At 45.0% G+C, this 13,952-nt stretch overlaps 1 protein-coding gene across 2 annotated transcripts in view; it reads left to right on the top strand.

Annotated features, from left to right (window-relative positions):
* Positions 1-9,006: 9,006 nt before the first annotated feature.
* scube3 (signal peptide, CUB domain, EGF-like 3) overlaps positions 9,007-13,952 on the top strand; it is a 71,213-nt gene continuing 66,267 nt past the window's right edge. For both annotated transcript variants that reach the window (XM_070968561.1, XM_070968562.1), the window contains exon 1: positions 9,007-9,326. In XM_070968561.1, coding sequence (XP_070824662.1) covers positions 9,227-9,326 — 100 coding nt within the window. In that variant the 5' untranslated portion in view covers positions 9,007-9,226. The remainder of the gene's footprint in view (positions 9,327-13,952) is intronic.

Below are 13,952 nucleotides of genomic sequence, written 5' to 3' on the forward strand. Positions count from 1 at the left end.
TTTCACAAAAGCCAGGTGAAAGAGCTTTTGAAGAAAGATGGAGCACATGCACATAGTTCGCAATAAAGGAACTATTCATTTGACTTTCAAGACACCAAAAGGTAGTTGATTGAAGGTAAATTCATCATTGGTGTGTTGCATTATTATTAGTTTAGCTTACAGTGAACATCCTCTTTTACTGTGAAGCCAAAAGAAAAGGGAAGCAGTTGCATGCTGTCCAAACCAACACAGGCTGCTTTGTGCTGCTCTTTGGCATGTTGGTATGTGAGCTATCTGTCCTTCCCACCTGCTGTGTCTGTTGTCCCACTGCCAGCAGAACTGACAAGGACTCTGTGACAGCTCCTGTCAATTCCACTGTTAACCTCATAGGCATCATAGATAACAGATCTTACAAGTCTGCATACCTTCCCCAGTTTCTTGCATTGTCAGTGCAGTGAAGAAGTTCTGAAGACCTGAGATTGAATCTGAGATGAAGAAAGAAACAGACTCAAACGTCATGACAACATGTTGCAACAATATTGTATAATATCAATATAAGGTATAACTCTTATTGAGAACTGTGCTTGTGAGGTGCAACCTGCGGGGGGTGCAGGAGAGTCAAAGCGAAGATCCTGAGGTGAGGGGAAAGGGACAGGTGTGTTTCCACTTCAATATGTTTCCCCTTACCTTAACCTGTGCCTAACCTCATTGCTGACCCAAACCAGTTATACCTGACTTAATCTAACCTGACCCCTAAGGACACACTGGAGTGGAGATAGGAGATAAACCAATAGTCTGGGAGAGCTGGAGAAATAAAGCAGAAAGAGGCCAATATGATGTAAAGATGTAGAAAGACACAACATATGGAGAAGTCAGGCTGCCCAGCACAAGGCTCAGTGTGCAGGAGATGCAACAATGATGGACACTAGGAACGCATGCACCACTCAAAAGTAGCCATGGAGGTCTGAGATGAAACAAATGAACAGGGATAATTTCGCCTTGTGGCTGCTGGTCTGAGAGCAGCCCAGAAAACTAGACAGTAACTTCTGAGTTTGGTCAAATTTCTTCCCACTTTAAGATTGATACAGGGGCTGATGCAACAGTAATAAACCAAGACACATTCAAAGCACTGAGGCAGAGACAGGTTCTAAATAAACCACACATTCCTTTTATTAGCCCAGGAGGATGCTTCAAATGCCGAGGCTTTTTCAACACAGCCTTCAGCGACAAAGGGAAACACCATGAAACGAAGGTGTATGTAGTCACAGGTTCAACAGTAAATAATTTGCTGGGAAGGGAGGCAGCCATAGCACTTGGCTGAGTGAAAAGGGTTGAGGAAAGTAGGTATTCAGTGATCAGGACACTTAAATGAGTGAGTAGAACCCTGTGCATTAATGACAGCTTGCAGAGTGCCGTTGCTCACGATACCCAATGTTAAGGAGAAACCTAGCAGGATTGAGACATTGGGACTGATTGAGAAAGTCAACCACCCAACTGATTGGTGCAGTCCATTGGTGCCAGTTGTGAACCTGAAAGGGAAAGTGTACAGCTGTGTAGACATGAGCAGGTGAAAAGAAAAAGATATATACTTCCCCCTACTGAGGACGTTTCAGTAAAATAAGCAGGGGCCAAAGTCTTCTCCTCCCTCAACACAACCAGGTTTTAGCAGATTCTTTAGCACAGGCAAAGCAGCTCGGTAACAACATTCATCACGCAGGTACTGATTTAAAGGTCTGCCTTTTGGCATTAAGCACAGCACCAGAAATCTTCCAGAGGAAAATGCATGAAATACTATCAGAGCTTGATGCTTGATGCCTGATGCTGTGATGAGCACCTCAGTACTGGCATATTTCAACCCAGACAGGGCAACAGTGCTGTCAGCAGATGTAATCTATGGGCAAGAAGGGGTAATTCTCCAACTACATGAGGATTGCTGGAAACTGAGAAAGAGTATGCAGGGGTCTGAGGATGTGAACACTCTGGTAAATATCTGACTGGTATGCATCATTTCAAACTTGATAACCAACCTTGATCAACACCGAAGATCTGGACACAGTAGAAGTCAGCCAAAAATTGCTACTCAGGCTGATGACGATCATCAATGGTAAGATACTAAGCAAAATCCATGAGGGGCACCACAACCGCTCCAAATGGTACCTCCCTGTTCAACATCCAGGCAGCAGGGGCCAGCAGGAGAGCACCACCCAATGGTCATACATGGTCCCTCCCCAGCATAGAAGGAAAAGCACCTATGTCAGGAAGAGCATGTAAAAGTTAGTTTTGTAGAGGTTGCATAGAGTGTGTTTTGCTGTGAATGCAGATCGCTGAAGTTAACTAGTACAGCGCCATGTTGAGTATCCTGGTTTGACAGGAAAACGCGTACCTGGACAGAGTCCCAGGATTGGCTGATATTGAGGAAGTAAAGCATGACTTGTAAAGAGCACACGTTGAATACTAGCTCATCTCATGTTCTGTATACTAACTTAATAAATGGGGTGAACTGAAACACAGCGGACCTCGTTATTTGACGGGCCAGAAGTAAGTTATTGGAGCAGCAGCAGCGGATGTGACTCACCTTATGGAGGCAATTAAGGTAAACCCCATGGCGCCATGTTGCCGCAATTAGCGGCAAATTTTACACTATTCTCGGAGTCATAACTCACCCAAACCTGAACACACAGACATGATACGCGGGGGATGGCATTATTATCACAAATAAATGTCCATAAATCTGCGTAGGAAACATAGAAAACGCTCCTTAAAACTCCAGAACTTGCCTGAGAAACATCACATTTTTAAGTTTGATTCAGTATCACAGTAACCCAGTAGTAGTTTTCTGTATATCAGTGGATACATGGCAAACGGGAACTACTAACGGCTAATTCGGCATAGGTTTTGTGGTGCCAATTTACCAAAATGTGAACAAATATAGCATTAGTTTTAAATACGTGGGCCTCAAGTTGTAGCCTACTGCTAACACTAGCTAAATTACAGAGTGATTCCATGGCAACGGTATACTTCCTTGGAGATTGTCCCCAGGTCGAAGAAAGACACATACTACTACTACTACTACTACTACTACTACTACTACTACTATTACTACTACTACTACTACTAATAATAATAATAATAATAATAATAATAATAGTTACAATATTTATGTGAACTTTGTAAGTGTTTGTTTTTCAGTATTTTTGACAATACTAAGACTTCTTATATTCCTGAGACATTCACACTCTCCTCCATCCATTCATACACAGATATACACCAGGTTGAAAGCCTGTGGGTGGGGTCAGAGGGTGGAGGGATGGGGGCCACACAGTCAGACTCTCTTCAACAGGAATAGCTCGACCACTAGAGGGCAGTCTAGATTCGTATGTGTGTACCAGTACAACCATTATTGCTGTGGCAGACTTCCCCACTGCTGCTGGGGGCTATGATGGGCAGCATTTAATAATGTGCATACAGACACAAGACATCTCTCACATCACATGCTGATAGATACACTACACACAGACTCAACTTTTTCCAAAGAGAAAAGTGATGAATTTAAAGATTTCTACTTCTGCATTTTACAACTTGCATGGATCCAAAAATAGCGGAAAGTGGAAACAGAATAGTGGAAAATAGTGCATGATACATCTAATGTTGTAACGAACAGATGTCTTTTGTTTGTGTACTATTTATGTTTTCTTGATGAGTTCTAATCTTTTAAAGATGATCCATTATGAATCTTGTAAAGCCTTTTATCGCGCTCATTTATATATCATGAGGTCATAACATCAGATAACTTGTTGTTAAAGGGCACTAATGAAGATAAGACTGCATTTGCTGTAGATTTGGTTTTACATTCACTAATATGTAATAAAGTCTAACATAATAATTTTATTATTTTCCACTTAAATTCTGCCAAAGGGAAATGAGTTCGCATCAAGGGGCCCTTTACTGCCAAAAATGTTGAGAGAAAAAAAAAAAAAAGACCCAAATTGATGACTTTAACTCAATTTCCATTTTATTTGCCTCATATGTCCAAGTCTTTTTCAAGGTCAGTCATTCAAAATGTGGGAAGACTTTGGGATTTTGCCTCTTCAATAATGAAATTGGTTCACTAATTAAAATTTGTTTCAGCTGTTGATCCATGAAACATCTTATAAAACTGGCTTTTGTGAGGGAAACGAGGCCAGTTGCATTTTAGATTTTTAGATTTCTTTACAGACTTTTGTTTAGTCTGGGGTAAAGAATGAGGGTTTTTTTTTTCTGTACTGCTTGAGGTCAGACCAGGCCTGGGCCAGCGTGACTGAGAGCTCAACTTGGTCTTGAGCTGCAGTTTTTATCTTTCCAAACAAAATCGCTTTGTCTTGCTCCTTCTAGAGGAAATGATTCAGGTCAGAGTATTAGCAAAGAATGTATGAACCGAATGTGGGCGATTGGCTGGAAGGTTGTACTCATCAATGTGTCACAGTGACCCTTACACATAATCATCCCTGAATTGGATCTCAAGTTTGGCATTTCACTGGCTATATGAATTAAACATGACCAGAATCTTGAAGTTTTAGTGACATTAGATACTTAGTGGCACACACACAAGAGCTGAACCTCCACAAAGCTCCTTGGAGACACTCCCTTGCGTTAGTCGTTGGAGCAGGTAGGCGTAGCTGCTGCACTATCAGGCTAGACAGTGAGCTCATGGGACTTCCCCACCGTCCTGGTCTTGTTCTGTACTTACCTACTTATATAGAGTCTGTCTGAAAGAGGCCGCCAAAAGCCTCGACCCTTTCTCCACATATGAGTTGATCATGGTGGATTAGTGGAGACAAAGTGGCACAGAGCCACTGCTGAGTGTGCTGGGGTTTAAGCATGCCCGGCCCAGTTCTGTGTCATCAAAAGAGTTTACTTAAAATATACGGGTATTATCTCTCTCCTCTGTGTGGGTGTGTGTGCATTCAGATAGGCGGTAAGTACTGTTATACAATTTAGTTGTATGATGATGATTGATACTTTGAATGATACGGGCTCATCAGTAAGGATTAAACTTAGGATCTTAACAGGACAATGTCTCCCTCTCTGTCTCATTTGATCTTGATGAGTCCACTTGATTACAGGTGTACACACACACTCACACACACGCCACGTACGGTACGCGCACAGGCCTGTATCCCCTCCAGCACCCGCATGCTCACTCACGCAGCTAACAAGCCTGTCCGTATCTCGTCTACCTCCCTGCTGCAGCAGCATTAAGGCGAAGGTAATATGACTAGGACTCAAGGAAAAACAAGCCCTCATAACCCAGAGCCTGAGGGTACTGTGGTGACAGCACTCATTAGAAGGTTTCAACTCATCTGACATTTCCAATGGTGTGATGTTACAAATGCAACGCAACTTTAATGCCTCTTGTGCCACTGGTTCACCCACGATGCTGCAGAAGTAGTCTTTGACAGACAAGCCTCGGTAGTGAGTCTGAGTGGCTGCGTGTGACACCTCCCTTTCTTCCGATTTGATAACTGTATTTCCCCTTTCCCTCTCCCTCTCTTGCTCCCTGTTAGTGCCAGTGACTGAGGCTGTGGTCAGGAAGCATTCCTGGGGCAAGCCCACAGCATTCGCTGGGATGCCTGTACTAAAGTGTGGAACTCAGCAAGCCACTCTGCTCCCCTGTGGTGCTGGCATGGTGAGTACCAAGAGATCCTGCTGGGCCTGCGGTGGTGTCGGTAACCTCGCATATGAAGCCCCTGTAGAGAGGAAAGGGAAGGGGAGAAAGAGGAAAAGCTTCTGCGCTCTGAGCCCTGGCATTTCCACACATAAATCTTTCAGACAATTGGGGAGCATAAAAGTCGGACTGGAAGAAAGTAAATGAGGACTGAGGTGATGTGTCCCTGTGTATGACCATCTGGAAGAGAGCATTAGGCTCTCCGCAGGGCCTCTAACTCCTCGATTCATTAGCATGCAGTCTAGTACAGTGCTGGCTCTCACAGACGCCTCCCAACATGCATCCATCTTGCGTTTATCTTACAGCAACAGCTGTTGGAGCATCGTTTGACTTTGATATTTCAGAGTCAAAATAAAAAGTAGGTTGTAACAACAGTGTCTAAAACAACCGGCTGCCACATATTTTTTGCTTTTTGATGGCTAAAAAAGTGGAAAATCTGGAGTTTCTGAGTAACTGCTGTTGGAGATGGAGCCGTTGTGGCAGCTGTTAAATGTGGCGTCTCTCTGATACTCATAAATTTTTCATATACAGTAGATCCAAACAGTGCCGTGCTTCAACTCTTCAAAAGAAAAAAAAGTTACAACATCCCAAAAAGAAAACAGTGCCACACTCCGCGCAAAACAAGTCGTGGCAGGTTGCGGTCAGTTTCCCCGCGGCAGATCTCACCAACGTGTTGCATAAAAACGGGGGGTGAAATACAGCTTCATTTGACTTATCATCTACAGATGATCCTCGCTGCTCTGTCGACATCTTCCACACCCTCCCGCTCTGCTTCACCCAGTGTGCAGCTGAAGTCCTTTTCATGACGAGCGTCATAAATTAAACATGGCCTCGGCTTCCCTTGTGTGTCTGTCGGTGTAAAAATAGCTCGGTTTGGCGCGCGGTGTGTGATGCCCCGCGTACAGCCCTCTGTCTTTAATGAAGTGTTGCCATGAAAAGTGTGCTGATCCTCCAGCGTGACTCTGTGGCAACCGTGTTCTGACTTTCTCAAACTCCCCGAGTGACTCTGAGCTCATTTGGTTATACAAGTGCTCACAATTACCCAGAGATTTGGACACAGGGACATGGGATATTTCCATATCCCTGACGGATGTTATTTTAATTACACTGAACTGCTTGACTTTGTGCTGTGGATTTACATGTTTTTTCTTCTTCTGTGGATGCAGAGAGGGATTCTCTGAAGGTTATTCTGTTGTACTGAATCTCTTATTTATTGAGGTCCCTAGTATCTGCAGAAACATGGGATAAGCATGGGAAAACGTGTTGAATTACACTGTTTATGAAATATCTGTCTCTGAATCTAAGGTAGTTACATTTTGTCATGTAATCTTTAAAGAAGGTAATGACAAAATTCTGATGAGATGCAAGATAATGAAAAATAATCCTCTCCCTCTATTTTCAGATTGCGTTTCACATTCTGCGCGTCGTCTGAAGAAAGTAGAGTTGTTATCTCCAATCAGCCTCTTTGTGAGGGCCTAATTATATTTGATTATGAAAAAAAAAGAAGTAACACATGGGAGCAGGCGTGATAATTACAGTGTAGAATCTGCCCGTACGTTGAAATGCAAACACAAATTCATCAACACAGCTGATTAATTTAGGTGATAATGCAGGAGGAGGTAGCAGGTGTGGGCATACAGATGCTTTTCCTCTGCAGGACGCCTCCTGAAAACAAATGTTTCATATGTCATTGGCAGTGAAATGCGGCACAGTCGCTCAGTGGGCCTGTGCTCCGTTTTGATTCATGTAACTCCTCAAGCCTCATTCCTCTTCGGGTCTGGGGGGTAATGGTGTGCATACAGTGCCTCATGATCAGTGATTTGCAGGGATGGCTGAAAGCGGGGGTTAAAAAGCAAACTGTCTTTAACCCATTCAGCTTAAAACTCTTATTTGGTTTCAAGGAGAATAGTCTTTTTTACAGCTGCTTCGCACTTCTGTAAGCGAATGTCCATATTACTGATTTCTGACACCAGGCAGGGCTTTAGTTATTCAAAGGCAGGAGCAAAAATCAATGAGCGAAATGTGGCAGTTGAGCTGAATGTCCCGCAGGGAAAAGCTGGATACTCAATACTGATGAACAGATAATGTGGTGTTGGTTATGTTTTGGAACCAGATGACATGAAATATAAATTGTATTTAGTGTTTTTTCTGTTTTTGGGCCGTAGACCAGATGATTACTCCATGCTTTCATCAGTGTTCCTGTAAACAATTACTGATTGTTAGTTATCATACCCGAGCGACTGATTTCATCTGGATTTTGAACAGCTGGTGTAATTTATTCATTCAGCATAATAACTTAACATCAACGGGACTTTTTATTCAAATAATTTCCTTCGCATACTTCTATTCAAGTTACAGGTTCACTTGGTTTTCAGGTCTTTCAGCTATAACAGGGATATGAAATTGCTCAGGGCCCCCAATTGACCTTGGAATAAGGATGATATGCAGACAAATCAGATGAGGCATAAAATAAAAACTAGGTTTTCATTTTCCATTTTCAAACAGGTTTTGCAATTTAGCTCTTAGCTCTGTCAGTTGAACTTTTAACACCTTTCAGTAGCAGGTATGGAGGATATGGATGATTTTAATCAGCTTATTCCCCCCTGAATTAAACGCTGCGTCCATAATCCTTTATTATTTGGGTCTCGACTCTTTCTTAATGGCAGCATTTGCTGTTGACAAACTGTTTGAAGGAGAGCATTAATCTACCATCAGAGAGCCCGCAGGCATCATCACATCAGTGCTGCACCAATCACCCAATGAAGACGGGCGCGTGTTCGCTTCTTAGTCGGACTGGATGAACTGTAGCCTCACGCGCAGCCTGCTGGGCTAAGAACAAAATGCAATCTCCAGACTATTACTTTTCCCATCTCAGCCATTTATAAATCCATCCGCCCTCTTGTCCCCTCTTTCAGCCATCGCTTTATTCCGCGCCGACGTGACGGGACACTTTTTTTTTTTTTTTTTTTTTGCGCAGGTGGCACCGGCCAGGTGACCGCACGAGCCACCGTGCACGTGGTGGCCCGGGTCCACCGTCAGCACCTGCGTGTCAATCCCTGCAGAAACGGAAAAAGGAATCGGTGAGGGGGCAGTGAGAGAGGAGAGGGAGCGGCGGAGGAGTCCGGAGCGCAGCGCGGACGCGTCTTCTCTCCTCCCCCTTCAGACCCCGCCGCTCCATCTCTCTCTCTCTCTCTCTCTCTCTCTCTCTCTCTCTCTCTCTCTCTCTCTCTCTCTCTCTCTCCCCCTTTCTTAAATTGACATTGGTCTGGCTCGAAACATGATAACAGAAAAGCCTTCCTCCGCTCCGCGTTGTCGGGCTGTCCTCAACCCCGATCACTTGAAACTCAAATAAGCAGGCGTAAAGACGAAAAAAAGGATCGCACAGTATCCTATCAGCGGGTGCTCAGAGGGAATAACAAGAGACCTTTATACCACACACACGCACACACACACAAACAAACACAAACACACACACCCTTGTATGTGCTCTTGCGCATCGCAGATTTTAGAAAGTGCTCGTGTTCAACTACAGTGAAAGTTAACATGTATATGCACGCTGTGATACGCGCGAGCCTCGGATTTGTAGGTTTCTGCTTGGTCGCCTTTGTCCAACAGTCAGCTTCAGGAAGTAAAACCACTCAAGGTAAGTTTTCACGTCAAATCTGGCTTTTTATTTTTTCTCCTCGGTAGTCCTGACGGCCGGGATTGTGCCGCCTTTGCCACACCGCTTGGTGCCTAATTAATGGATTTGTTAGATGCGTTTGGAAAGCTGGCAATGATGACACTTGTCTGAATTAATGGTGCGTTTTAAAGCAAGTTGAAAGCAGACTATTTTGAAATGTAGGGGTCAAAAGTGGAGTTTTGAGACGCTTTGATCCATCAGTTACTCTCGGTTTGATCTAAGCAGGCTCCTGCTGTTGACTCACTGACTAATTCAGCAGTCAATTGCTTTTAGGTTGTGTCAGCATGCTCAGTTGCTTATATTTACACAGACTTGAAGTAAGGCAGCGTAATGAGGCTTAAATTAAGTTTCAGATTGAGAGTTTTCTCATTTAAAAAAATAGTCTTTCATCTTCAAACAGTATCAGCAGTGTGAACAGTTATGTTTCATAGCTAATCCTGCAGGTAATTGTATTGAGACTACCAGGAGGTATTTGTCACAGCCCAGACAAGTATTTGACACCGGCCTGTAACACGCACACATGGAGGTCTGTCAGATACTGCAGCTACAGCACCGTCCTGCCCAGCCGGCTACCCTCTTGCTCTCTTGTCTTGTGAGAAATTATTCAGAGCAGACAAGGGCAGCCTGAATCAAAACTCTGGCACCAGACATGGTGTTACACACTCAATTTCTGAGCCACTCAGCCTTCTCCTCCAGGTTTTCATCACTTAATTTTCCCACAATACACATGCCAAGCCCGCGCTGCCAGAAGTATTTGCATGCAAAGACACATCATGGTTTCTGTGTGAGTGTTGATTGTGGTTGGTGATGTTTCGCACACACAAAAAGACATCTCTCGGGCGGTCGACAAGGCAAAAAGAGAAAGGGGGTGGGTGACTATTTTGCATCCTGGGTGGTCTGCCCCCACTTGTGGGAAAACTCAATATTTACATTTTGCAATTAGAACTACTTTTTTCTCACTTTATTTTCCACAACATCGATTACACACTTCCTTGTAGCGTGGAATGCTGCTGTATGAGTGTCCGTCCGTAATGGCGTGCACCTGTTTGTTGGTTACCCAGTGAAACGCCGTGGACGACCACTTGGTTGTCTTCTCCTCCGGTTCCTGTTTGTCAGTGCACGGCGAGCAGCTCTGCAGTGACATGTCATCTGCGCGTGGCTCTGAAGTTATTTGTGAGCATTTTTTGTGCCTAACTGAAAATAAATATGGAGTTTGATGTTGGTTGCAGCTCTGTGGCACTGGCAAGTCTGCACACTTTGAAAGCTGGAGAGACGGGAGAGATGAACAGCGCTTTAAAAAATGCACAATTTGTCAGCTCAATATTTATTCAGCGCAGATGTTGCAGACAAGAGTCTTCGTCTTTTGTCAGTGTCAGTCTAATCATGGCACTGTGTTTCAGGCATCCGTCATTACTCCAGGAGGAAAAAAATAGAGCGGTGGGATGAGGGAAGGAAGACTTGAGGATGTGGTGGAGAGAATGACAAAGAAGGGAAAAATGAGACCGGGGGAACAGGAGAGATTAAGGGTGCACAGACAGACAGTGAGAGAGGAGGCTTCTTAGTGAGCGAGCAGCAAAAAGCGAGGAAAAGAGCAGGGACGGAAAGAGGGGAGCCATAGACGTCATGGCAAATCACTTTCCCCCGAACAGAGTCAGGAGCTCTTCGTTAATGCAGCGGCACCAAGGCAACGGTTGGTGTGGGGCTGACATGCTGCTGTGGCTGGCTATGTTGGTGTAACCTCTGCTCCGGGGCCTGGGGGTCTAAAGACGCAGGGCTGCCTGAGCGGGGAGGAAGGCCAGATCCAGGCCCGGACCCACTGTGGGAACCGAGCAGCCTTGGCAATATGAGGCCCAAGTGACGGGGAGGCTTACCTAGAGATGCTGCCCGAGTCTCCACTATGAGTGGGATGGAAAGGAAGCAGAACCCCCCCCCCACCACCACCACCCACCCACCCACCCCCAACACTCACTCACCCCTTTCCTTTTTCTTTTTTACCCAACTCTTGCTTTGTTTGCTTTGTCCTCGCTTCCTTTCCTTTGCACTTAATGAAGTAGCGGTGCTTTTTCTCTGTCAGCCACAAGCGACGCCTGCATTACACCCACCGCGTCAGAAAAGCTCGCTGTCAGCCCGTCTGCTATTTATATTTTTTTGCAAGAAAAAAAGAGGTGCCCAGCTCCCCTCTGTCCCATTCGCCGCTTTCTCCCATCCCGTCCAGCCCACTTTTGTCACTTGATTGACGGCTGGATGTGTTGCAGGTCTGTGTAAGCATCTGAGTGTCGGCGTTAGTGTGTGCATACGTGTAATTGGGACAGCAGAGAGTGTATGGGCTGTGTCTGTGGTAATTCAGACAGTTCTTTGAAACTGTATGTGAAGCCACATAAAAGAACCGTTTAAATGGGGCTTTTATTTCTGCCCATCCCTTTGGCCTTGAACTTCTCTGAATGTTTTCTGTTTAGCAGGAAGAAGGAGTGGTGGGGGGGGGGGGGCAGACAGGCGGAGCTAGAGACTGTGGCACTGTCTTCCATGGGCACGGCTGGTCGTCTCGCTTTAACGCTGTGACACCACTTTGGCGGTCTTTCATCACCTTTGCTGTCGGTCCTCAGGCTGCGTGGTATCGCCGTTGCCCCCGAGTCCTGACAGGCTCATGCGGTGGTATTTGTTGAGCTGTTACACTCATTCCCTCAGAGACTGGATGTGCCTTTAAACAAGCAGACGCAAAAGTCCCCATTTGTCTGCCAAGGTACCGGAGCACAATTTTAACTAATTTTGAACAGCCGGTGAATGGAAGATGTGTTCAAGTCAGCCAGGAAAAAAGACGTCTTCCATCCTCATCAGGATGCTCCGTGTCTTTGAGAAGTTAAGGACATTGTGAATGAGGACATTGCGGTTTGGATTACTTATCGACCAAACTGACATGTCAGCCTCTAATTTCTCCCGCTCGTTACTTCCCGCTCTGGTAGACCAATTAAAGCAGATGAGCTCCTAACCTGTAAAAGCCTTTTTCCCCTGAACAAAAAATGCTCTCTCGCCACGATAAGAGCCGAGCTTGCCTCTGTCTGTCTTTTCTCTCTCTGCAGCAGGCATGCAGTGTCAGATAGCTGTGTTCTCGTTATGATCAGAGTCTCTGAGGCAGGTTGAGCCTCGGGGTAGCCCTCGGTCACCCGCTGATGAGTGGGTGGAGGGGATCAATCCAGCTTCACTTTACCACTCAGCAGACACTCTCAGAAAGCATCTGCCTGACAAGTGGTGCTCCAGTGCCGCTGTACATGTTGTTACAGAGCAGCCGAGAGAGCAGAGAGATTATTATCTTGGCATTACTTGAGTGGTGAAAACACTTGATAACAATTCTGTCCAAGAGCAATGCGGTATGAATCATGAAAACGGCTTTGATCTGTGGGTGTGTTGTGAGGACAAGTGAACGCGTATGACTGCGATGAGTGATTTTAGACTGGATATTAATGATTGCACTTAGCAGGCAAAAGTGCTTTCACTTCCCAAAATGAGGCTCCTTTCAAAACAGGGAACGGTTCAGGTTTATTGTGCCTGTTTTTTTCTAATCCCCTGGCTTCAGTGTGGCCAAGCTGCAGCTTGATAGTTTAGTTTTAGGGCTGCAGCTTCATACAGAATGACTACCATGTTTACAGGCACATGTTAAATCGAAGCTGTCTGGCACAAGCTGTGACCCAAGGCGATTCAGTGGGCCTTCGTTCTGGACAGTTGCTCACTTTCATCCTGACCGCTGGAATGTAAAACCAAGCGTTTTCCTCTCTGCAACAGAGTGTCAAAGATTCTGGCCTTAAGAAATCTGACTTCCCCGCTCAGTGCCCTCTCCACGCGATTATCATTTAATCAATCCATTTCCCCTGGAAGTGTCGTTTTTAAATGAGCTGCATATTTGCTAGAATGTGTTTCTCTGTTAAGAAAGTGGAAAATAGGTTACGACTCCTCTCTGTTGCGAGACACAGGAAAAAGTTTGACTGCTGCATTTCTAGTTAGGAAGTTAAGAATTCATTAGTGTCACATGAAGGGGCTTCCAGCGTCCATTGAAAGGAGTAGTTCAGCATTTTAGGAAACACTTATTCACTTCCTGATGGAGAGTTGGATGATTGATGCCTCTTTTAGCTTAAAAAAATGTGAGAAGGAGGAAGCAGCTTGTTTGGCAAAATGCGTACAAAATACACCTACCAGCACCTCTAAAGCTCACCAATTAACACATTACATCCTGTTTGTTACATCCGACCTGGAACCTCTGCTGGTTGCCTGGCAACTGCTTAGAACACCCCCCCCCCCCAAGTTAATTGGGGTGGGGGTGGGTGGGGTGGGGGGCTAGCTGTTCCCCCCCGTTTCCAGTCTTGATGCTAAGCTAAGCTAACCGACTGTCGGCTGTTCTCTGATACAAATCGATTAAGTGCATTTTCCAAAAGCCTGGAAATGTGCTGTTTCATTGCATCAGGGCGTGATCATCATTTCTGCTTTTCCCTCAGTTTGCATCTGCCTTGTCATCTGCATGCATATACCGAATTTGAACCATTACTCTGCTTTACGCATTTTGAATGCAGTAAGAAAGTTAGGTCACGGCCAAACAAA

The sequence above is a fragment of the Chaetodon trifascialis genome, chromosome 8 (genome assembly GCF_039877785.1).
Source record: "Chaetodon trifascialis isolate fChaTrf1 chromosome 8, fChaTrf1.hap1, whole genome shotgun sequence".
NCBI lineage: Eukaryota > Metazoa > Chordata > Actinopteri > Chaetodontiformes > Chaetodontidae > Chaetodon > Chaetodon trifascialis.